The following is a 27,074-nucleotide window of genomic DNA, read 5'->3' as shown; positions in this document are numbered from 1 at the left end:
AGCTTAAAACTGACTGTAACACATCTAGTAATAAGCAATAAACAGTTTGTGGTAAATACATACATACATACATACATACATACATACATAGTAAGCACAGTCTAATGATAGTTTTAAACAATTTTTAATATTTTAAAGTAGAAATGTTACTAACAGCTCATTTAATAACATTGTGCAAAGTGGACTGATAGTCTTCATAAGCTTCTAGTTTCCTTTTTTTTTCTTGTTCAGTTCATTTTGCCCAGTGGATTCTCATGAGTAATGAAACAAGATCTTGGGAGTCAACCACTAATCTAGTTTTAAGTACATCATTGGTTAAACCGTTTCTTGTTTTTGCAAACGTTATCTCCTCTGCTCAAAGGAATTTTCTGATTGAGGTAGCTGGAAATAAAGTTAAATATTATCAGATCTTGTGAAATGGTAACATAAACAACCAACAACCCTGAGGTGTTGGCTGTTTAATATGATTTCCTACATCAAGAATGCAGACATTTCATCTGTTAACTCTCCTGCTGTTTATTTCCCTTTCTTGAATTGTTATTAATGTATCTCCTCAGGGATTGGTTATGCTACCCAGGTGGTGATCGCCTACGCAGCTGTGTCATACATTGTGATCCAGGCGTGGGCATTCTTCTACCTCTTCTCATCATTCAGCGCTGAGGTTCCCTGGGCCAGCTGCAAAAACCCCTGGAACACAAGTAAACATGTGGACAAAAGCAGAAACTGATCATAAGAATATCATGTTTTGTACTCTATCTGGGTCAGTAATATGACACAAAAATGTCCCTGTCCTCATAGTTTAAGTGACTTTAAAAGGGACAAATCTATTCTAATGTTATTGAATAAATTAAATACTGTAAATGAAAACAAAAGTTCACTTAATTTCAATGTGGTGTAATATTTCTCACTCTTGTATTGACTCGATTTGACGTTTTCAAGTGCATCTTACTCACTTTTGATTGAAAAACATGCAGCATGAATACAGTTGCATATGTTAATGAACCTGACAGTATTTTGAGTAGCACATCTTTTATCTTATTTGTCACTAATCCACACATAAGTAACAGAACAGAGACATTATATGAGCTTGGAATGGGTTTGAGAGCTCACAGAAAAATCCTTTTCTTTGTGGCTGATTGAAAGTTTAATTTTCAGTGGTTGAACAGTTACATAGCTGCCCATGTAGTTCAGATGCTGTCATAGCTGTCGTCTGTGAAGACTTTAATCATAGCAAGAAGCAATTTTAATAAGCAGTGTAGATTAATGACTTATTTTCTACTTGATGAGTACATGTACATCTGTCTTGTAATGCTTAACGCTAATGCTAATACACTTATTTGTTCAATTAAAATATCTGTTGTTTTTTCTTTGTTTAGACTCCTGTGTTGAATTTGATAAAGCAAATATGTCGTCTAATTGGACGGCGGCTCCAAATGCAACAACACCTGCAACAGAATTCTGGGAGTAAGTACAATTTACATAATTTGACTGCTTGTTGTATGAAAATCAAGCATGCCAATTTACATCTTAATGCACATTAGTTATTAGGGAGCGCGGTGTCCGTCTTTCTTTGCTATTTTGTAGATGCTCACAAGTCTTTTATGTGTTGTTTCCTGTTTCCATATCCAATGGAACTCCTCTAGTCCCACCATCAGTCAAACTGTCAGCACACGTCTATGTGACCAATTAGGATTTTGTTTATCTGAAACCAGCTCACCTTTATGTTGAGTCGGTTTTCTTGTGGTCAGCTTTATTGTACATCTGATCCTACCTTTTCTACATTTATGGTCCCAAATCAAAGTATCATTACGCTTTGATTGGTGAACTCAGAGCTTGATATATGGGGACGGAATGAATTTCAAAACAAGACTTCTTTTGAAACACTCCCGTAAAGATATTTATGTACTGTTATAACATAAACCAGTTATGGTCTATTTGCCTCATTCTTACTTTCTTTACCTGTATTTTGCCTCTCTGTTATTCTTCTTTTACTATTTGTCTTATGTTTTCTTATATTTATATGTGAAATTGTTTCATAAGTGATACTGTTTGCAGCTGCCATTTTGACATAGGCTGCTTGAAAGAAGAGATTATGTACCTCAGTATAATAGATATGAAAAAAAATCTGATTGTGATCTGAAAAATTAAATAGATCATCAACAAATTTACAACTGTTGTAGTGAAAGAAACCACTGTTTTGACTTTATAGTGTATTTTTGCCTCTTGCAAAATTGATCCATGTCTCTGTAAATGTGAAAAGAATCTCTACTTTGTTGTAGCTCCTCAGGATTTTATTATTTTTCCCATAATAAATGTGGATAACTTTGGATAAGTACATGTGCAGAGTCTGTTGTATTTTACTCTTGCTGTGATTCTACAGAGATAGACATATTATTTCATTAGTATTAATCATTTTTCTTCCCTCTGACCTCTATTTCCATGTATCTTTTATAAACCATAATAAAAAAGTTAATATTAACCAGGAAAATTAATCAAATCATTTATTAACAGACTAATGATGACGTCTACATGAATGATATGAATAAACTGGTATAACTTTGATGTTTAGTTTTGTGACAGTGCTACTCTCATGTTTGAAATAATTGGTAACTCATTTTCACCTAAATGTGTGCTTTGCAGGAATGTGGCGCAATAATACAAACATGTGATCAGTCACAAACTTTCTCTTCATAATAATCTGCTTTATTATTTTACATTCTCCAAAATCACTCCCAAACAAAGGCCCCTTTGTTTCTGTGTCCAAACTCTTTTATGACCCAGCTTTGGTAACACTGTGTCTTTTTGCAGGAGACGAGTTCTGGGTATATCTCAGGGCATTGAGCAGATCGGTAGCCTGCGGTGGGAGCTGGCTCTCTGCCTCTTACTGGCTTGGATTTTGTGCTACTTCTGTGTTTGGAAGGGAGTGAGATCCACTGGAAAGGTAAAACACTAGATTTTGGATATCTTTTCACAAGAAGATTCTTCATGTCAGTTGAAAATGGATTCTGAATGATAGGAAAATAGACAAACACAGCACTGGTATACAGGTTTTTTTTTTAGAATATTTAGAACATGTATTTCCCTGAATTAAAAAAGATTGAACAAGATGCAGATTTTTATTTTCTTATCCTATATGTATATTTAAATCCTTATTTTAAGACACACCCATGTGTCTTTTTTCTTCAGCAGTCTGTCCTTTTATGTCCAAAATATGAATATGTTATAATGGATTTACTAGCACTCTGAGACAAATAAAACACCACACTCTGATTGAGGGATCACAATTAACTTGTAGTCTTGCAAGAACAAAGTTTTTGAGACAATATCCAAGCACTCAGAGCAACCTTGTTAATTGTCTAAACTGGGCTGGCTGAATTCCAGCTTAAATCCGTTCTACAAAGGTTACACGATGGTAATAAATCTAGTTGACCTTTACAATGAGCACAGACAGATGCATTCTTCAGCATTCTTTTTCGGCATTCAGCAGTAAAGTGATTGACAGCAAGCAGCTGAATGTTAAAAACGATAACCAGCACAGTCTCTGTGGCGTCAGCCTTTTGAGTGACAGTTGCTAGTGGACACATTTTCCTGCACAATGTTTTATGAGCTGATACAACCATCGGATCTTTCATATCAAACGTAATTATCCACCAGAGATACTTCAACAGTCTCATTCTCTACCACTGCCTTTCCCAAACTTAGGGTTGGGGTCAAAAGTGGGTCACAGAGCTGTTTCTACTGTGTCATCATTTGTCAGGGCAAAATATATAATGGTTACTTGAAATGCAAATACATTTTCTTAGTTACAACAGCAGAGTTTATAAATGTTTATCTCACCAAACTTACTGTATGATGGACCGTTGTGAAAACATTGTATTGAAAAAAAACCACACATACAGTATACAGGGGAAAAGAATGGAAAAGAAAGAATGGAATGTGAAATATACTTGTTATTTCCCTTTAACTTTATATTGGGTTGCTGTGTATATTTTTACTATTTCTGTCAATGCTCCCCTGTATGAGTGTTTTTGTTTTTTGCTTATTTTTCTTGACATACATAGAAGTTATGTACATGACGTAAAATACTAATAAGATAGTGCTGACTGAAAAAAAAATAAAATAAAAAGATGATTACAAAAAAGAAAAAAACAACACAAGGTCAAAATGACATAAAAGACATAACAGAAAAATTATGTAAAAGGTCAAACACTGCAAGACACAAAAATACATAAACACATGCAACAGCTGCAGGAAGATGAAAGTGATGTAAAAAAAAAAAAAAAAAAAATTAAGATACAAATAGAGACTTTCAGAGGATATGTTATAAGGTTTTGATTTTATAGTGATCAGTCAGTTGTGTTGTGTATTTTACTGTTTTTTTCTTAGTTGATGATGTTCCTTTACTGTGTGTGATTTTCTGTAAATGTAAATGTGGGTGCAAAGGAAACATCAACTTAATTATTTGGGTCTTGAAATGAAAAAGTTTAGCAATGACTGCTCTAACATATTTCATTAATTCTAATCTATCAATAGCTGTTTTTTTTTTTTTTTGTCACATTCAGCATTCCTAAAATACAGATTTGTACAATATCTTTGTCAATTTGTTTTGGTGCTACTTCCCTTGCTCAGTTAAATTAATGGTGATAAATTTTATTTACACTAAGCAATTTGACTACTGCTGTGAAGCACTATTATAATGAAATACACTAAATATATAGTTTGAAGTTTTTTTGTAATAGTTTATAAATGTAGATGCTATGGTAAATCATGATATACTGTATTTTTGTAAGTTTTGGTCCTGGGCTAATAAAGCTGGTAAATTTTTAGAACCCCTGCTTTATGTAAACACATATTTCCACCATAAACTGAATTGAAAAAGTACATGTTTATGTATAAAAAATAATCTCCAGAATTAAAGAAATTAAGTGCTTGAAGGGCAAACATCATCTATTCATAATAACTTTGTAAGGTTTTGTCCTTATACTAATGTACAAAATAGTTTTAGAGCAGGGGTGTCAAATTCATTTTGTTTCAGGGGCCATATTCAGCCCAATTTGATCTCCTGCGGGCCAGACCAGTAAAATAATAGCAAAACAACCTATAAATAATGACAACTCCAAATTTTTTAGTGCAAAAAATAAGATTAAATGATGAAACTATTTCTATCCAAAACAAAGAAGATGTGAATAACTGGAAAAACTGAAATTTCTGAAGAAACTCAGAAGTGCAATTTTATCAATATTCTGCCTCAACTTATGATATCTACATGTGCATTATGGATCAGATCTACCAAGACACAAAACAGACAGAAAATTGTTAAAATTGTACTTATTTTTCTTTAGACATTTCAGGTTGTTCATATTTGTTCAGGTTATTGACATTTTATTGTTAAAGGATATCAGAGTTTAATGTTCTTTGCAATAAATCAAAGAGAAAAAATTGGTGTTGCTGTTATTTAGAGGCATAATATCATATGATTTTTCTCACATTAAACCAAGAAGAAAATTTGGAGTCATTATTTCAAGGTTATTATGCTGTTATTTTTGAGTTTGATGCCCTTGACTGTTAATATCTTCAAGGTAATTTTTGCATTTTGCACTTTGTAAATTCATCTCGCGGGCCAGATTGGAACCTTTGGCAAGCCAGTTTTGGTCCCTGGGCTGCATGTTTGACACCTGTGTTCTAGAGTATCTGGTTCCCACTGGATTTGGATTTGATGATGGTGACGATTTAGATGGTGGATGATAGTGTTTAGGAGAGAAGGGATTACTTTTATCTCATGATAAAACATGTCAACCCTGATGGAACAGAGTTTCGAGTAGCTAACTCTATCCTAATCTGTAGTGTAAAAGTTCAGACCGAATAATAAAAATACTGTGATCGTCTGCTACATGCTTTTTAGTGACCAGGTCTTAAACTGTAAAAGTAAAAACGTACGGGAGATTCATGGCATACTTCAACAAACATGTTTTGTCTTGTGTTGACAGGTCGTTTACTTTACAGCCACTTTTCCCTACGTCATGTTGGTCGTTCTTTTGGCCCGCGGCCTCACTTTACCCGGAGCCATGAATGGATTAGCATTCTACTTGTATCCTGACCCGACAAGGTTGGTGGACCCTCAAGTAAGTAAAGCATGGAGTCAAAAGACAGCTTTAAATCACAAAAGCTTCACAGCTCATTCACCACCCATCAGGACTACAAATACAGGATATTTTTACTAATCTGTCTTGTTCATGTTTTCTGCTCAGGTTTGGATGGATGCAGGTGCACAAGTTCTGTTCTCTTTTGGGATTTGTCAGGGGTCTTTGACAGCTCTTGGCAGTTACAATCAGTACAATAATGACTGTTATAAGTAAGTGCCCCCTGCTATATATTGTTTCAACCTAAAGAGTCCACCACTTGGCTTGTTGTTTAACAGCATCCTTTACACTCAATCCTTTTCCCTTCAAATATACAGACAGCCTTTATTTAGCTATCATTTCAGATTTAATATCATACATTTGGCAGACACTTGATGTTGTTTTTCTTCTTCAGGGATACTTTTGTTCTATGTTTGGTGAACGGAGGCTCCAGCTTTGTAGCAGGTTTCGCTATCTTTTCTGTTTTGGGCTTCATGTCTTATGAACAAGGCCTGCCAATATCTGAAGTGGCTGCTTCAGGTAAGAACATTTTGGGACCACTGCATTAAATACAGCTCTATAATCTTTATATTGGTCCATGCTGCATCTGTTGAACTCTAGTACAAACAAAACTCCTGGATTATTGTTTTCTTCATTAAATCACTTCCTGATAATGTATGTGTTTTTTTAACCTAAAGGAGCTATTTGTAATTTTGGGATGCAAAAAATAGGGTTCAGTGGTGCCCCATGGTTTTTATTACAGCTTACATAGCTCAGTGTTTAGCAAGGACAACCATAAATCAACTCCATTTGGAATGTTTTTCACAATGGTTGGACAGAAGGTCAGAGCCATCAGGGTTTGGTCTGAACTACACATGAACAAATTGTTACTTTAGGAAAAATAATAATTCTTTAAGCAACTTAATAATAATGATAATAATAATAATAATAATATGAGGTGTTTCTTCATCTGCAACTCACCAAAGCAAAAGAAAAGAGAAGTCATGATTTTGGCATCAAACTTCTTGTGTACAGTGAGGGAAATCCTCTCCTTTTGCTTCTACTTTTATCAGTTCTTTTCTTTGACTCTGAAAGTTGTCATATTTGGTGAAAGGTTTCAACCATGGTTATGCCTTCTGTTTGTGCTATCTGGACTTCATGAATGAAGAGGTTAGACTGAACATGGTGAAGGTACAGCTAGGTTACAACTAGTGCAAACTGTAGACCACAATGGGTCACTACCTACTCTAGTGGTACAAAGAGGTATTACAGGGGTTGTGGGTCAGGCCTGGCCAATATTGTCAATACCATCACCTACTGTTTGAAACAAGTATTACATGTTCCATAAATGGTGCCTATAACATATTTCTAGTCGTTCTGATATTGTTAAATCATTGTTGTGCATTTTAAACTAGAAAAATTAGATCCCATATCCTTTTTTTTTTTTTTTTGTAATCAATGGAACCACCAACAGATCAAATTTACCAGTGTCTGTTTTTCAGTTGAGCGTTACTTTGTAAAAATAAAATGTTAAAGCTCCACTGTTTTTGACTTTTCCTAAAAGTGTGTGTACATTCCCTATTGTTAAACATAGTCAAATAAATCCAGATTAAAAAACAGCATTTATACTTCTAAGTAGAATAGAAATAGAAATAATAGTAATGCAGTGATTTTCATTCACTGTTAGGGTGTTATCTAATCCAATCAAATCCATCTTCATTTGTAAAGCACTTTAAAACAACTGCAGTGGACCAAAGTGCTGCACAGAAGAATAAATAAAACCTAAATAAAAGAATAAAATGTAAGAATACATTAAAAAAAAAAAAAAAAAGCTGTACAATTTAAAAACAACAAAAAATAAGAACAATAAACCAATCTAAGTCAAATCTAACAGACAGAGCACAACTTTTTTCCCTCTAGTGCCCATTTTACTGTCATATTAGTCATATTTGGACTTAGTTACATGCAAACGTATTAGTCATCAAATCAATCTTTATTGTCATTTTGCTGTCCATACAATATAGTGCAGGCAGGATGAAACTGACTGTCTTTACAGGATCTAAAAAAAGTTAAAATAATTATAGAAACTACAGCTACAACTACAAATCTAGCAATATTTACACACATGAGTATCTGGTAGAGTTACATTCTTAAAGATACTTTAATAGAAATTCAGACATGTGGTGATCAAACAAACTTATGTTGTGACTTGAACCATTCCTTAGTCATGAGACCTATTTACATTTTTATGGACTACTAGTTGTGCATCAGTTAATTGGACCCATTTGATGGTTTTATGTATATAGTGACTCCTGGTGTTTCTAGTGTTAGAGATTTACACACTCTTAAACAACTTCTCACACTAATAGGATCCAAATGACTTTTTATGTTTTACATACAGGACCTGGTTTGGCATTTATCGCGTATCCACGAGCCGTGGCCATGATGCCTTTACCTCAGCTGTGGGCCATTTGCTTCTTCATCATGGTCATCCTCTTGGGTGCGGATACACAGGTGAGGTGAAAACAGTGAATCCCATGGCAGACTCTGTTTGTAGCTGAGAGAGTTGGTTTTAGGTTTGGGGTGTGTGTTTGCATTTTGCTCATTGTCTGTGTCTCTGTCAGTTTGTCAGTCTGGAGTGTCTCATGACCTCAGTGACAGACATGTTCCCCACAGTTTTTCGAAGAGCATATCGTCGAGAGCTGCTGCTTCTTTGTCTTTGCTCCATTTGCTTCTTCCTTGGCCTTCTTCTCGTCACAGAGGTGAGAGCTTTGTGCTCTGTTTAGTCACTGATCAATTAATTTTTTTTTTACTTTATTGGGTCAAGAAACACACTTCATGTTTGATCTAAATTGAATTACATACAAACAAACATGTAATAAACTGTCATGTACTAACAGTCTACTCTGTGTCTTCTTGCAGGGAGGCTTATACTTTCTCCAACTTTTTGATCATTATGTTTGTAGCGGCAACAATCTCCTCCTTCTTTCAGTGTGTCAGTCAATTGCAATTGGATGGATATATGGTATGTTTTTATAATTATTTTATCAAAAACATACATTTTGTGGCTTACCACTTTAAGAATGTCCAAATTTATTAAACAGTCTCTTATAAGTGATGAGTTATATATTTAGAGACACTTGAAACATAAAAAATTGCACTTAATTATGAATTATTTGGTGCTTTTTTTCAGGAAAGGTCTGAATCACATAGTAGATTCATATTCAGACTCATTTAGCCTTGGAGGAATTTGTTAAAAAAAAAAAAATCTGAAGCTCTGAGGGAAAGGTCTGCTATATTTATTCCTTGTCTCCACCGGAAAACACAGAACATATGTAAACATATGCCTATGGGTATCATCTAGTCATGTCACAGTGTTCATTTTAGTGTTATCACTAGACCAAAGATGATTAGTCTTGTGCACTGACAAGTCCAGGATATGTGATCTGAAGGCTGCAAATTCACATCAAATGAATTACATTTCAAGTTCAACTGTCTTCATTTGGCATTCCATCCATATCTATACTGAATACACACAGAGTAACAAAAATGTCTTTCCCAGGACCAGTGTGTAGTTAAAACAGTGAACATTAGTAGTAATAAAAAAGCAGCTACCTCACAACAAGAAGGTCCTGGGTTCGATTCCAACCAGGGACCTTTCTGTGTGGAGTTTGCATGTTCTCCCCATATTTGCATGGGTTCTCTCTGGGTACTTTGGCTCCCTCCTGCCATCCAAAGACATGCAGTAATAGGTTAAATGGTCAACCTAAAATTGCCCCTAGGTGTGAATGTGAGGGTGATTGGTTGTTGGTCTCTATATGTCAGCCCTGGGATGAAGTGGCGACTCATCCAGGGTGTACCCCGCCTTCACCCATAAGTAGCAGGGATAGGCTCCAGCACCCCCTACTACCCTAGTGAGGATAAAGCAGGTTCAGAAGATGAATGAATGAAAAAAGCAGCAGTGGTTTAAAAAGTATTTCAATAATGAAGTGCAAACATTACCGGACTAAAAAATTGTTTAAAAGATAGCATAGAAATATTCTAATAAATAATCTAAAATAGCCATTAAAAGGAGCAGTGCTGTATGTACGTACATGTGAAGTAAAAAGTGTCAATTGTTCAACAGCAAGAGCTCCCATATCAACTTGTTTTCAGAGATGTTTGTAGACGCAGTCCAGAAAGTGTGGCACAGTTAAACTTTTCTTTATCAGCAGATAAATGTGAAACCAGCCAAGGTCAAGGCAATGTCAAACTGTGCAGTGAAGCTAAAATTTCATAGTAAATGAAAATAAATAAGTAAGGAAAGGAGAAGATATGGGCTGTGCCGATAACTGACAGTGTCAACAGCCAGGACTAGATGTGTGTGAGTGCATCATTCATTCAGAGTATATAACATTAAAAGAAACACAGTGTGATCTATAGTGTCAAATGATGCCACGGCCTAAATTGGGAAACAGATTTTAACAAGACCTGAACAAACAGAAAACATAATAATTGAGGATGTTCATAACATACCACATGGAACATAAAAAAAACAATAATTGAAAGAAGAAATCACTCAGAGTACTTTGAGAGTATCTATTGTTAATGTCTGTGTTACAGCTTTTAATCTACTATAAAAAGGCACTTGATGACCACTTGGCCATATCAAATATTTTCTCACCCTAACTCCAAACCTCTCTGAAGTAGTTTAAATCCATTGTGACATGTGGACAGCGTGAGAGACATTTTTTGTGGAGTGGACGCCTTTTGGTACTATAGATCTATTGTATTTAGTCGCATTCAAAGAAAGAGGCCACTGAAAACGAACATTCCTCTTCAAGAGGAGCTGACGTCCATCAAGATTAAATGAGCTTAAACAGGAGTGATGGAAGCTGAATATAATAGAAAACATGGGAATTAGAGTGACAACAGAACATGTTGTGAGACAACAGACATAGCACCACAGGGTGGAGGCAGAGGTGCAGATATGAATGCACTAAAGTAATATGAGCTATGTAAGGAGTATCTACAATCACTTCAGTCTGTGATTTTAGGTTTGAAACCATGTGAGTCTCATAAATAAAGGTTAGAAACAGCTGTTAGAGTGATTGTTGAATTATGTTTTGTGCAGCTGAATGTATGACAGACACAGTGGATTCAATTTGCTAAACTCTACAGCAGGTCTTGGTTGGAATTTTAATCGTCATCCCTCATTGATATAAAAATATACTGTATATCAAAGTGTGTATCTAAGTATCAAACCAAAGCTCTCTGACTACTGCCTTTTCTGACTGTACAGAGAGCCTTTTACAGTCTCCAAATGCTGAGTTAAACCGGTTTTATATGCTGTTTTATAACCAGGCGCAGATCGACTCTATGACAACATTGAGGACATGATCGGCTATCGTCCATGGCCAATAATGAAGATCTGCTGGATTTACATAACCCCCACTGTTTGTATGGTGAGTGGAATTTGCAACAGAGTTGAAGAGCAAGTACTTTGGCCTATTTTGAAGGTACTAAAACAAAGTGAATTTTGACAGAAATAGAACAATAAGGCTATGTGAAAAATTCCAAGGTTTAAGTCCTAACACTAAACGTATATGTTATTAAGTTGTTCTGTCTCTAATATTATTTCTCAAAGAAGAAAAAGGAAAGCTAATGAAGATACAATTTGGAGTCACCCTTGTCTTTGTTATTTAGGAGGTATATTTTACAGATCAGACACTGATGGGGAGGGGTGTTTATCTAAGTGATTAACGAAACCTAAGACATCAACATATTGATTATTAAAACAAGTGCTATTTTCTTGTTCATTTGTTTAATATTGTCTCACTGATTGTCTCTGTATCAATCATTTTCCATCTCAAACAGCCTCTGAATTTAAAAAAAAAAAAATTAATGAATGTACAAATGAATGCATAGGGAAAAATAAAAACATATTCTCCAAAATGTGAAATTTTTAAACAACAGTTTTCAGTTTTAGATTCTGTTCAAATTGTGGTTTCAGCCTTTTTTTTCTTCTTTGTCAGGGTACTTTCATCTGTTCAGTGGTGAGATACAAGGCTCTGAAGTTTAATAAAACCTATGTGTACCCGACGTGGGCCTACGCTTTGGGCTGGTTTCTCGGACTCTTCTGCGTTCTCCTGGTTCCTCTGTGGATCATTTACAGAGTGACACAGATGAAAGGGACAGTGTTGCAGGTATGGAAACTGTGTTTAATACGCTTTAATTCTATTGTAATGGAGCAATATTGATATGCTAATTTTGTCAGTATGTGTTGATTTATTTGTGAGTCAAAAATGTTATTCTGTATTTGACAATCTAGATGCAACATGTATTTGTTATGATTACATAAAGAAATGCATTGAAGCATATCATTACCAGGCCAGGAAAATACTAAAGGACCTATATCACAGTGAACAAGACATTTGCACTTTATACCTACATTTTTTCATTTTCATATTGCAAGATATTGTGATGTTATACATATTAAATATACATATTTTCAAATTAAAACAAGAAGATATGTTTTGATATAAGAAGATATTTTCATGTTATAACAGAACAGCATATTATAACAAAATATGCGCACACTAAATGAGGCAATTTCACTTTATAACAAGGTTTTTTTGTCATGTTTTAACTAGATATTTTCATGTAGCAAAATATTTTCACACTAGGACAAGATATTCTATGTTTTAATAAGATATGATCACATTATAATAAGACATTTACACTTCACAAGATTTTTTATGTTATTGCAAAATTTTGTTAGAAATTAAGTGAAATGAAGATAATATATTTTTTTACATTATAAAAACATATTTTCAGCTTACTATCCCCTTATAACGCAATATAGAGACATTTTCACTTTATAACAAGATTTTTTTTGTTATAACAAAATATTTTAACATTCAGATATTTACACATTACACAAGATACATTATTCATTCTTGTTCTAATGTAATATCATAAAATCACAGATAAATAATTTTTATGTTATTTTGAGGCACTGTAAAAATTAATAACCTTAATAAGTTAAGGGGAAAACAAACACAAAAAACAGTTAATGCATTTATGTCCCTTTTTGAACTTGTGTAACGTTTGTGTAAATACGGTGAAAAACAAGACGTTGCTCATTTATAGAGATCAGAGACACCGCTGCATTCTTTACACGCTACACAGTGACATACCCAAAAGAACAGTAATATGTCAAAGAGGCCCAGTTGAGAAACATGCTGATCAATGACATGCAGCTGCTCAATCTGACATTAATAACACTTAAAAATGTGAGAGATAAGGGGATTTGACTCTGTGTTCAGCTGTGTTTGTGCCTTTAGGCATTAAAATTCCACGCCCAGGTACATATTGAGTGTTCCCCACACATACATATGCAAGTCTGTTACATACACATACACATACACAAGACATATGAGACGAACCCTAGTAATTAAGACACATCAAGTAATTTAAAAGGCATTTTTTAATAAAGTGGACTGTGATGTAAAGTGTAAAATTTCAATTAAATTTTGCCGCAATGCAATGTGTTACACTGTCAATCAAACATATTAAAGTCTTATTTCTGTTGCTAATTAGATAACGTGTTTATCGACTGTAATGCTTATATGACTGAAACATGATGTAAATACAGATGCCAAAATCTGCAGTAATATTGATTTTATTGATTTATTTTGCACATAGCATTGATCAAAGACATAATAAAACAGTAAAGGTGCAGGGAGAGGCACAAAGCTTAAAATGGCTTATTTTAAAGCTTCCACCTTATATATACATACACATTATAAAAGTTATGAGACTTCCATAATCCATACACATTCAGAATTCATAAAAAAAAGACAACATAAACTCAATTTATAAATAAATAAATAATAATATGTAATATTATTAATAATAATAATAATAATAATAATAAATATATATATATATATATATATATATATATATATATATATATATATATATATATATATATATATATATATATTCAATGTGATATCATAATTGATTTCCTTATATAGTTCTTAAAGGATATCACTGATGTACTATTTCCAAGAACATGTGAAAATTGGCTCCACAATTTACACCCTCTATAGTTAATACAAAACTAAGCTCTTGATGTGACACATTTAGGCAAATGAAAATGTTGATTTTGACGAGTATTGTGCCTATGAACTGCAGCATTGGTTGCAAAATACAAAATGAAATGCTCAAGCAAGGTACTTTGATTATGCTGAATTTTATACATAAAAATACAAATTTGGTGGATATTAATATAAAAAATATTAAGTAAATTTAGTTTAAAGAATAAGTTAGCAGAAGAGGTCAGTGGCTTAGAATGGGTTGCAATTCAAACTGAAACAAGTACAACAGAGGACCCAAGTGTAGATTCAGGGCTCAGTATGAGTAGTCTTTATTCACAGGCTAACAAGCAACAGACAAGGAGCAGGCAGCAGGTGAGTTGGGGACGGGCGGAGGGTCGGTAACCAGAAAAGCCTGACAAAGCCAAAGGGGTGAACACAGGAGACGTGGTCAGGGACGGAAGGCAGGTCGGTCATCCGGGGATCAGGCAGAGAGACGTGGTCGGACAAGGGCTGGTTGGTTTACCGGGGCTCAGTACTCAGTATTCTTCGGACAGGATTTCCTCTTCTGATCTTGACCCCTCCTCCTCTTCCTCCGAAGAACTCTCCTCCACAGCTGGTGATTCAGGAGCATAGAAGGAGGAGAAATCACACTATTGTCAACGGTGCAGCGCTGGTTGTTAGATGGCTGATCTGGGTATAGGCGGTGAAAATCCAGGATGAGCTGATCATCCAGGATCTGACGAGCTGAAACCCACGACCTTTCCTCGGGGCCATACCCCTCCCAGTCCACCAGGTACTGGAGACCCCTGCCCCATCGCCGAGAGCATAGCAAACGACTTACAGTAAAGGCTGGGGCACCATCAATCATGCGTTGCAGAGGTGGTGGCGGAGGTGCTGGCATCAGAGGACTTTCCTGAACTGGTTTCACACTGGAAACGTGGAAGGTGGGGTGAATGCGCATAGCACGAGGAAGCTTCAACCGGACGGCCACCAGATTAATCACTTTTTTGATGAGGAACAGACCATTAAACTTCGGGGCCAGTTTTTTGGCCTCAGTCCTTAAAGGCAGGTCTCGGGTGGACAACCAGACCCTCTGGCCCTCCTGATAATGAAGAGCCTGTGAGCGGCGACAATTGGCAGTAGTTGAATACCTGCTCGCCGCTCACTTAAGTGCGGCTCTGGCTTGAGTCCATGTCTGTCGACAGTGGCGCATGAAAGCCTCAACCGACGGGCAGAAAGACTCCTCTTCCACTGCTGGAAACAGCGGAGGTTGGAACCCGTAAGTGCACTGCAACGGAGTGAGTCCAGTGGCGGAGCAGGAGAGGGTGTTATAGGCGTATTCCACCCACAACAGCTGTTTGGCCCAGGTCGTAGGGTGTCTGGAGGCCATGCAGCGGAGGGTCGTCTCCATCTCCTGATTCATTCTTTCAGCTTGGCCATTGGACTGTGGATGGAAACCTGATAACAGGCTGGACGAGGCACTAAGCAATCGGCAGAATTCCTGCCAGAATACAGAGGTGAACTGAGAACCTCAATCGGACACCACGTCCACAGGGATGCCATGAAAATGAAACACATGAAGGAGAATGGCCTCAGTAGTCTCCTTGGCTGAAGGAAGCTTGGGCAGGGAAATGAAATGTACCATTTTACTAAATCGGTCCACTACCGTCAAAATGGCCGTATTCCCCTCTGACGGAGGTAACCCGGTGACAAAGTCTAATGAGATATGTGACCAAGGTCGATGGGGTATGGGTAGTGGCTGAAGGTGACCGGCTGGAGAGTGACGAGGAGTCTTGTGCTGACTGTAGACCGGACATGCGTTGACAAACTCGGTTGTGTCTTCCACCAGGGATGGCCACCACAACCACCACTGCAACACCCCTGTGGTTCATTGAATACCTGGGTGACAAGTAAGTTCAGAACCAGGAATCTATTGTAACACATCTGACCTTAATTCCTGAGGAATGAATAGGCGGTCATGGGGACAGGCACTGGGACCCGGCTGATCCTCCAGGGCGGCTTTAACTCGTTCTTCCACCTCCCAGGTGAGGACTGTGATCTGGTGTGAAACTGGGAGGATGGGGTCTGGCTGGTCACTGTTCTCTTCCCCGACTAGGAACTGACGGGACAGGGCATCTGGCTTGACATTCCTGCAACCTGGCTGGTAAGAAAAAGAGAAGTTAAAACGGGTGAAGAACAATGACCAGTGGGCTTGGCTGGTGTTGAGCCTCTTGGCTGTACGGATATATTCCAAGTTTTATGGTCTGTCCAAACCAGAAATGGAACATTGGTCCCTTCCAGCCAGTGCCGCCACTCCTCCAGCGCTAACTTCACAGCCAGCAGTTCACAATTGCCAATGTCATAGTTTCTCTCTGCTGATGATAGCCACCTGGAAAAGAAAGCACAAGTATGCATTTTCTGATCATCAGCTACCTGTTGTGAGAGTACAGCACCCACCCCCACATCAGAGGCATTCATCGCCACTACAAACTGTCTCTCTGGGTCAGGAACCCGTAAAATCGGTGCAGAGCTGAAGCGGTCCTTTAGATGTCTAAAGGCTTTATCAGCAGCTGTTCACCAATGGAACAGGACCTTGGAGGATGTGAGGGCAGTGAGAGGGACAGCCATGGTGCTATAACCCCAAATGAACCTCCAATAAAAGTTGGTGAACCCCAGGAATCCCTGCAGCTGTTTTCTGGACTCAGGGATGGGCAAGGAGGTGACAGCTGAAACTTTAGCTGGATCCATCTCCATCCGGTTCTGCCCCACGACGTAACCCAGGAATGACACTGACGTGGCGTGAAACTCACATTTCGCGGCTTTCACAAATGGAATTCTCAAGAAGGAGCTGCAGCACAGCCTGGACGTGATGAACGTGCTCCTGCGTAGACTGAGAAAAAATCAGAATGTCGTCAAGGTACACAAACACGAATTTATTCAGCATGTCCCTAAGGACATCATTGATAAGCGCCTGAAACACTGTGGGGGCATTGGTTAAACCGAATGGCATCACTAGGTACTCGTAGTGACCAGTGGGAGTATTAAAAGCTGTCTTCCACTCACCCCCCTCATGGATCTGTACCAGATGGTAAGCGTTATGGAGATCCAATTTAGTAAAGATGGTGGCCCCCTGCAGCAGCTCAAACGCTGAGGAAATGAGGGGGAGAGGGTAACGGTTCTTAACAGTGATGTCATTTAATCCCTGGGAATCAATACAAGGTCTGAGGGTCTTGTCTTTCTTATCGACAAAGAAAAATCCTGCTGAGGACGGCCGAATAATGCCTGCGGCCAAGGCATCGTTTATATAAGTCTCCATAGCCTCCCTCTCAGGAGCCGACAGAGAATTAAGGTGTCCCTTATGAGGAATTGTGCCAGGCAGGAGATCAATGGCACAGTCATACGGACGATGGGGGGGTAGCGACGTGTACCTGGCCTTTCTGAGTACCTCCTGGAAGTCATGGTATTCAGACGGAACCTGGGACAAATCTATAGCAGAACAGGATCTGAATGGGGGATTCAGACCACAGTTCTGCTGGAGAAAGATGGATTTACAGGCAGGGCTCCATCCCAGAATGGACTCCATGGACCAGTCTATATTGCCGCTTTTTCAGTACGTGGAGCTAGCTCGACTGGGCTCGGCTCGGCTCGACTCTGTATTCCTGGAGACCGTTTCCATTACAGGATACTACTGACTTTACAGTGCCTGGACGTCATAGTGATGCGGCACGTTATTTCTGTGTTGTCTGTTCAGAGAGTTGCTGAAAACTCGCTCGTTGCATGTTGTTTCATCTGAATTTTTACGTCAGCCACCAAAGACTGAATCTCCTCGACCGACCATGGTGTAGTTTTGGGCTGTTATCATGTGGACTAATATACTGCTGTATTTACTGTCCACTTCCACATCTGTTTTTTGTAAAACGGCGGGTCACAGAGAAAACTGTCTGAGCAATCAGTGATCTGCAGTGTCCTACGTCACGGTTTAGTATCGCTTGGAACCAGGGCCGGACTGAGACTCATTTTCAGCCCTGGAGTTTCATACCTCAGACTGGCCCACTTTAGATCACGACCAATTATTATTAAATTCATGGAATTATAACCTTACATCTTAGGTCTACACATTGTTCTGCAAAGGCTTGTAATTAATTTTATTTTCTAAAATATTTCCAATTCAGCGCAAGTAAAGGTTCCTTCACAATGTGGATTTATTTCAACAGTGAGTGCACATCGACATCTCCAACATTATTATTCCTCACAACACAACAATAACAGAATCTATATTTTTGTTCTTATAAGTGTTAACATTTTTCAAACCTTTAAAATGTTTGAAGTGAAATAAAAGAATATATAAAAATATTAAATAAAAAAATAATTTAAAAAAAATAAAGCTTGCTGCACTTTCTAATAACTCTATCATTTTTGTATCCTCTGCAACAAAAGATTTTCATCACAACTTACTTGCGGTTTGTTCCATCTTTGCTATTGAAAACTTATGATATAGTGATATTAGGGGTTTGACGAGGATGATAAGGAAAAAATGTATGTATATCCTGTGACTAAGGGCGAGCAAAGTAATCAAAGCTAACAGCAGACTCCTCTTCATCTGTCTCCTTTGTACCTAGTGGTTCAGGATTGTGCTGCTGAGCTGCTCCTCTGTCATCAGTAGACTCTGCTCTCCCTTTCACTCTTCCTCCAGTTTCTCTAGACTCGCCTGCACCTGTATCACAATAAAAAATATCTACAGACATTTTGACTTACTTAACCAATTAAGATATTTACATTGGCAAAATATACAGGCTTATTTAATATTACTTTATGCTATTGGCTTTTAATTGTGGGCTTTGTGTATTTATTGTCTCACTTTTAAAAATAAAAAATAATAGGCAAGTACCATGGTTTGGGTATAGAAAGTGGTTTTACTGGAACTAATGCTTGTTCACACAGTCTGTTCCAACAGCTCACCTTTTCCTTCCATCTTGACAGGAACAATCCCCTTATCACTATTGGCTCCTGGCTTTGCTTCTGACACTAAAACACATTTTAAAAATGGTCAGAATTCTCAGCACAAATCTTCTATTTTGCAAAGCCTTCGTGTCAGTTTCATTCATGTAGTGCTGAATCATTTAGCATCTCAGAGCACCTTTCATATTGAACAGACCTACACCATACTCTTCATTGTAGTCTATTTATTCTAATAATCTTCCCTCTCTGAGCAGTCCTACCTGCCCACTCTGGACTTGTGGGCTCATGGCTGGTGTCTGCTGCTGGATCTGCTTTCTGACTCTGAGGAGCTACAAGACAAAGTTTCCCAGTTATGGGGCATCACATCATACTATTATTTGAATTGCATAATGTTATGTTACACGCCACAATGCCACACAATTCAGTGACTCGATAATTAACTAGCTTGAAAGGTGGTTTACCCGTTTCATCGTCCTCATTAGTTGTTTCCAACCGGGAGGTAGTTTTTGTGAAAAAGTTGCAGATTTTGGCACATTTGGCTGTGTTTGCTTCAAGAGCTTTCCTCTTTTTAATTCTTGCTTCTCTGCGCCACCCTTGCTCTTTCTATTATCCATATTTCAAACAGTAAACTCAGCTGACCATCGACAGCCTACAGAGCACAGATCGTATATGCTCCACAGCTACAGTACAGAGCTACTAACCGTATGCAAGGACATGTTACGTCAGGTCACGGTGTGTCTGCATCTGCTTGCTAGTAGAGGGGGTGGCAGCCCAGGAACAGCGGTTGTAGTTTACGTGATCAATCCAGTGCTATGACTGACCCCCCCCCCCCCCAAAATTTTTTTTAAATATATATTGAAAGTGAACTCCGGCCCTCGCAGCCTAAATATTATACCGGCCCACCGGGAATTGTCCTGGTCCTCCCGATTAGCCAGTCCGGGCCTGCTTGGAACCTCGGTGGAGGTGATTCCAAAAAACTAGTACCAGGTACCAGATTCCAGGTCCTTTTTCGTAATGGAAACAAAAAGGCTGAGCCAAGTCGAGTCGAGCCAATACCACGCAGTGGAAACACGTTATATGAGGATTATGACGTCGGAGCCGGGGATAACCAAGAATTAATGGAGGGTCAGGTGACTTCAGGATGTGGAACTGGATGGTCTCATGGTGGTCTCCAGACAATAGCATCTGGATGGGCTTAGTCCAATGACTGACAGTTCCCAGAAGATGTCCATCCAGCGCACGGGCTGACACAGGGTGGGACAGAGGAATCAGGTCAATGCCCATCTGCCTGATGAGATCCTTGTCAATCAGGTTGACATCCGCCACAGAGTCAATGAAGGCAGTGAGGGTGAGAGACCTCCTGCCAACAGGAGCTGAACGTGGAGCAGAGGCCGGGAGTCAGGGGCAGATATCAGGGACCATCTCAGCAGGATGCCCCTCTTAGCTGCTGAGCCCTCCTCTTTTACTGGACATCCGGAGATGAAATGTCCAGCCTGACCACAGTACAAACAGAGGTTCCCACGGCGTCAACACTCCCATTCCTCCGGAGTCAGACTGGTGTGCCCCACCTGCATGAGTTCTACCCCCTCTGTGGCTGAGGGTTCCGAGATCAGGTTGGGGGTGGCAGATGACCCATGAAGGCGAGCGGGTGAGTAGCGATTGGTCCTCCCTTGACATTGCTCCCCTCTCCACACTTGCATGCGTCTGTCCAGTCTCGTTGTTAATTCAATGAGGCCATCGAGAGAGGGGGGCAGGTCGAACGAAACCAGATGGCGTTTGATGTGGGATGCCAACCCGTTGAGGAAGGCGTCATACTGGGTGTTGGCGTTCCAGGAGCTGAGCCGGGCCCGGGTACGAAAGTCTAGGGCATAGTCAGCAACTGAGCGACTCCCCTGCTTTAAGTCCATTAGTCCTCCGGTGGGATCAGGACCCTGGGACACGGGTCCAAACACCTTACACAGCTCATCCAAAAAAGCCTGAAAGGAGGAGCAGGCGGGTGTACCCCTCTCCCACTCTGCAGTTCCCCACAGCCGGGCTCTGCCTGTCAGGTGGTTTATGGTGAAAGCCACCTTAGCTGCTTCAGAAGCAAATGTGTTGGGTTGCAGAGTAAACAGGATGGAACAGTTAGTTAGGAAAGAGTTACATCCCTCAGGATCCTGGGAGTAACGCTCTGGTTCCCCTACCCTAGGCTCTGTGGCAGGGCCAGAGAACTGACCTGGAACAGGGGCCGGGGCTGAGTCCGTAGCCAAGACCTGAGCCGGAGCAGTCGCGGGATTGAAGACTTGATCCGCAATCTGGACCACATCCCCGGAGAGGGTCTTTAAGAAGTCCAATATCTCCTGGAGAGTGCGGTCATGTTGGTCCACCAGAGCGCCCTGGTTAACCAGCACCTGACGGAAGCAACCAGCGTCTGCTGGGTCCATAGTGGCCAGATTGTATTGAAACAAGTACAAGAGAGGACCCAAGTGCAGATTCAGGGCTCAGTATGAGTAGTCTTTATTCCTGTGAACAAGCAACAGACAAGGAGCAGGCAGCAGGTGAGTTGGGGACGGGCGGAGGGTTGGTAAACAGAAAAGCCAGACGAAGCCAAAGGGGCAAAGACAGGAGACATGGTCAGGGACGGAAGGCAGGTCGGTCATCCGGGGATCAGACAGAGAGACGTGGTCGGACAGGCAGGCAGGTGAATATCCAGGCGGCAGGCGGGGCAGGTCAGAAATGGTCAGGATCAGGATCAAGAATCAGGCAGGAATAAACACTGGATAGCCACACATGAAGGTAGAGAACAATCTGGCAACTGAACAGAGGACAGAGGGGTGAATATATAGGCCCGGCCTAATGAGGTCCAGCTGAGCTCACAGGTGAGCAGAGTTAGGTGATGAGGAGGTGTGACTGAGAGAGAGAGAGAGAGAGAGAGAGAGAGAGAGAGAGCAGAACAGACAGGGTTGTGATACAAACGAAGCGCAAGATCAATATTTTATTTAAAGTGAATGTCCACTGGGGGGCTGGTTCCAAAAGCAAGTCAATTTCCACAGGCCTCCATGTTAAAATGTGCAACTTTACAGCTGAGATAAACAGGTTAACAGCCTGGTGCATGTCATAGTTTTGGTCTCTATAGTTTAAAACTGTACAGGGGGAATTTTAATGTAACTCACCTGAGTTACATTAAATCAACCTACCAAACATGTCTTAGTGTGTAAACATTTATTAAGTAGTTGAAATTACTTAATGACGTTTATTATGACTGTAAAGTCAAACTGGTTTTAATTCACTATGGGAAAAACATGGAGAAAAGGAAAGAAAGTGTGAGATTCAGAGGCCACAGCACAGATCAGTTCAATCAGGACCACATTGGGCTCAGCTGTGCGCTGTGTCGTCATGCACACTGCTGAAAGGCTACAGGTGTCTCCAATGAGACAGCAGCAGCAACTGATAAAAGGGTGAAGCAGACGCTGCTGCGGCTCCTAAGCAAACTTCAGACTGCTGAGCAACAGACGTTTGGAAACTGCGGAGGGGCAGCCGGTGAGACTATTTATAAAATGTTTAGTTTATGTGCTGCACTAGAACTGTGATTATTTAATCCTAATGATAGTCTCACATTAATGTGCTGTTGTGTGTGAGCACACCGGAGCGCAAATGGGGTTTAAAGGGTTAAACTTAAAGCTGCCTGTGTGTAACTGCAGCGGTGGGTGGTCTTTTGTTCATCAGTAGGGTTATTTGTGGTTTATATTAAATATGATCATGTATTTTAAATGTAAATTGCCTGGGTACAGGGTTTCAGTTGTGTAATTATGTCAGTTAATTATAGTTAAAGTAGAGACTTTGTTGGGTCTAAATACTGTTAATTGAGTGTAATTGGATTTTTTGTTTCTGCTTATTCTATTTATTCAGATGTGTTAAATATATTATATATTATATATTTCTTGTTAATCAATTTAAATTACACAATTTTTGTATTGTATTTTATCTATATGTAAATATCTATTTTTCTATATAATGGTAATTTTGTATTTATAGCATTTTGTACTTATTGGTCAATTAATTGTTTGTTTTGTGTTGTTTATTGTTAAAGGTTTTCCACCTAAAGATTAAAGACCATTACGGCATTCGGTGTATGTGCATCTAAACGACCTGTGCCTCTGAACTTTAATAAAAGAGAAAAAAAAGAGGAAAAAGTTGTCCTGGGAATCTTTTGAATGAAGTCCAGTTGCCCAAACCTCCTCCAGACGTTTGCGCCTTTTTCCAAGTTGGGGCAAACGGCGAAAAAAAAAATCAAACAAACCAGAACAACTTGACAATGACACTGTTAGTAGATGTGGTTGGTGTTTTGGTGTTTCCACTAAAACTACATGATGATGGCTGTGTCATGCATCTCAAGGCTTTACAATCACAGTTTACAAACCAATGAATCGAATCAACAGTCAACGGTTGTGTCTTGTTTTCTTCTGAGTGACAGATCAAGGATGGACACATAGTTACTACTAAAATTCCAATCACTGTGAATTTTAGCATCTGCATCATTTGCATTTTTGTCTGGCCTCATCTTCAGTGTAGCCCTGTATTTCCAACTTATCTTACCTTAAGTCTCCATATTTGAAAGGTTAAAATGCTGGAGTAGTATCAACGCCAAGTGCAAATCCAGCAAAAATGTAAAACAAATTAAGTGAAGAGGGGACCGTAGACTCAACTCTTCAGTTGGACCAGAGCCATTCTGTGCCGAGTTTGCCTATTCTCTCTGTGAGCCATGTGGGTTTCTTCTGAGTGCTCTGGTTTCCCCCAACATTAAAACTTGGTACTTTGTAAAATACAGTTTTTCATCTTTTCATGGTCATCAGATATGACCCATTTGGACGTTCAGAGGCTCCATAGTGAACGTGGAAACACTGTCATCTTCCACAACATTAATTCACCAGTAAAACCCTTGGAGTTGGATCAATGACAGTGGATGGAGACACTGGGTTTATGTTCAGTTAATGATATATTGGACTGAAAAAGTCACTTTTTCTTTAGTTTAATCTTTTTTTGATATAATAATCCTCAACTTTACTCTGAGCTTATATAAACATATACATGATTAGTAAATTAAATGTTGGAAAATTCCTGATTTTCGCTGAAACCCCCCCCACAAAATACAGAAGATAATACTATAATAAATGGTGATAAACCACTTAAGGAAGGTTAAATATAGAGGAAAAATTCATTTGGGAACTACCACAAATGTCACACCGGGTCCTTATGGATTAAAGATGTGACAAAATGTTCTTTAAAGGTGTTTGATGCACATAATTCTACAGTTGCACATTATCTCCATGAAAACTGTACAGTTCTATTCTCCTGGATAAAGTTCATTATTTGCCAAGGTATTATACATTATATTAGTTGGCATTGTAATTTACCAGATTGTGGATCTTAATGAGGTGCCTTGCAATAAACTGTCGACATGTCCAGGGTACACCCCGACATCACCCATAGGTAGCTGGGATCAGCTGTGGCACCCTCACGCCCCTCTTAAAGAAAAAGGATGGATGGATCTTAAAGACTTCATCTGATGGTTATAGTTATGGTTACGGAGCCAACAGTTTTCACAAAGTGTAATTCCACAGCTGTGATGTGTGTACACCCAAAGACTGGAACCTTTTGTTTTTAGAATATTTTTAGTACACTGTGTTACAAAGTAGTGTTGGAATAGTTGAAGAGTGATGGAGATTTATATACAGGGTGTCCCATAAGTCTCCATACATAGGAAAAATAAACGTTTCTTGACATAAACCATTTTTATTTATATAATATGCTCTATATGACTGCCATTTTGTCGGGAACACATTTCAATGCATGTCCTCCACTGCTGAAGAACTATAAAGAAGAAATATAAAGAAATACATGTTAGAACCATATGTATTATGTCTCCTATGTATGGAGACTTATGGGACACCCTGTAGTTTTTTTTTTAAATTCATTTACTTTGGAGCAGGTATTTATGGAAGCATATTGCATTCACATGAAAAAATAAAAATTAGCTCTGTTTTTGTGAATTAACAAGATCATTTTCTCATAATTACAAGAAAAAAAAATTATATAAAAAAAGCTTTGTTTTTCTGAATTAACAAGATAATTATCTCGTAATTACCAAAATAAAATAATTATGAAAACAAATTTGGCTCTGTTTTTCTGAGTCAATGGGACAGTGGACAGACTCTTTATCTATCTGAGCCGATTTAAATTTTTTTTATGTGAATGCAATACACTTCCATAGGTATTTGCAGACTTGGAATATAATATTTATAATATTTTCAGCAAAGAAATATCACAAAAATGAGAATGGTTTTGTTTATCTTGGAATGAATTGTTTATATCTACGGAGTGAGTCACCGTTCACAGTGTCCACTATGTTGCATCGTCGTCGTTTTTAGCCACTTCATCTCTTCCTCCCTTTAAATTATTTTATTATTGTGATGCAGTACCATCGGATACTGTGTTTGTAGAGATAATGTCCTCTTAACTGAAAACCCTAGGGTTCACAAACAGGCACTAAAGTCATATGTCACCATATAGTTAAATTGCAAACTAACTTGCCATCTTCCAAACTGTCTCCTCAGAACCTCAAACAGCTTTGCCGCCCTGAATTGAAGCCACACAGCACAAAGCAACCAGAGCAGTGTCCTTTAAACCCAGACACTACCATTGCTCCTGCTGCCAACGGCTACAAAGGAAGTGGTGGAGCTGAGATGGAGATGCAAGTGTGAGAACCTCAGCATTTTTAGGATGTTTTTCTACTGCCGGTTTTTGTACAGTTTTGCTCTATGGTGCACCCTTTTAAGACTTGTAGCTCTACTCTGGATTGTGCTTTTTGATAAGATACATTGTTGAGGAGAACTGTAAAGTTTTAAAAGCTGTTCAGGTGAAACAAATTTTTATTAGCTACTATAAGGTTAATTCAAGGTTTTCGTGTTTCAGGTTCGAGAGATGCCATCCTTTATAATATCACCACAGATCATCTTATTATGAAGCTGAATAAAAATGAACAAAAACTTTAAAGGGAAAGGCAGCTTAAGACATATTCATGCAATGCTGGATGTTTTAGGAGTAATAATGTATTTTCTTTTTTTATATTTAAACTGAATCAATTGTAGATTTTCCAAAAAGGCCCTTGTAGCTTTACTTATTTACTTGCTCTTACCTTTATTTAGACACATAAACTGAATGCTATTATTATAATTGCATCTTTTTGTTTGTTAGCTCAACACCAATCACCACAATTATTTCATTTTTCTTAGTTATGTGATTTTCTACAAGTCTTAACATTTGCAGTATACCAGATACAAGTGTTGCAGAGATGGTCCTCTGATTGAGCAGTACAACAGATATAGTAGTGTATTTTTGTACTATTTTCTGAATGCACTGATATGGTTCTGAGGGTTTAAGCCTCAGTTGAAGTTAATAAATGGTTGCTCTACTTAGTACTGCCAAGATTATATGTATAAGCTACCAAAGTGAGACTGAATTTTGAGGGTACTCAGTTTGAGCAGTACTGTTAGTTTTCATCAAAAAACTTAATTTTCATGCAAGTTGAAGCACTTCAAAGATTTTAACCAGCACTTTAAGACACAGATAAGATAAGATAATTTTTAATTTTTTACAGTCTTTCACACTATTATACTGAAGAACTTTAATTGTGTTTTTGTTTCCACTGTTCCCTCTAAATAAATGACAAAAAAATCTAGTTTGTCAGTTAATTCAATAAGGACTTTGTATCAGAAATGTTGGTCAAATAAAAAAAAAATTACCATTTGTTAAATGTTTTGCTGAATCATTTTTTATTTTATTTCTACACCACATTTTATTTTCAATTTTTGGCCATTTTTGAGCCTAAGACAGTAACAGAAGGGGAATGACCAGACAGGGAATAAAACCA

The 27,074-nt window shown here is 38.4% G+C and overlaps 1 protein-coding gene across 1 annotated transcript in view; it reads left to right on the top strand.

Moving 5' to 3' along the window:
* Positions 1–26,932, top strand: part of LOC115419391 (sodium- and chloride-dependent GABA transporter 2-like) — a 33,336-nt gene extending 6,404 nt beyond the window's left edge. The window contains exons 4-15 of the mRNA XM_030134133.1: positions 558–698; positions 1,377–1,464; positions 2,809–2,941; positions 5,988–6,122; positions 6,249–6,352; positions 6,535–6,659; positions 8,521–8,633; positions 8,744–8,881; positions 9,042–9,144; positions 11,463–11,563; positions 12,134–12,304; positions 25,759–26,932. Coding sequence (XP_029989993.1) covers positions 558–698; positions 1,377–1,464; positions 2,809–2,941; positions 5,988–6,122; positions 6,249–6,352; positions 6,535–6,659; positions 8,521–8,633; positions 8,744–8,881; positions 9,042–9,144; positions 11,463–11,563; positions 12,134–12,304; positions 25,759–25,905 — 1,499 coding nt within the window. The 3' untranslated portion in view covers positions 25,906–26,932. The remainder of the gene's footprint in view (positions 1–557; positions 699–1,376; positions 1,465–2,808; positions 2,942–5,987; positions 6,123–6,248; positions 6,353–6,534; positions 6,660–8,520; positions 8,634–8,743; positions 8,882–9,041; positions 9,145–11,462; positions 11,564–12,133; positions 12,305–25,758) is intronic.
* The last annotated feature ends 142 nt before the right edge of the window (positions 26,933–27,074 follow it).

This window comes from Sphaeramia orbicularis, chromosome 5, assembly GCF_902148855.1.
Source record: "Sphaeramia orbicularis chromosome 5, fSphaOr1.1, whole genome shotgun sequence".
Classification (NCBI taxonomy): domain Eukaryota; kingdom Metazoa; phylum Chordata; class Actinopteri; order Kurtiformes; family Apogonidae; genus Sphaeramia; species Sphaeramia orbicularis.
Note: the sequence above shows the minus strand (reverse complement) of the source record. Positions and strands in the feature narration are given on the sequence as shown.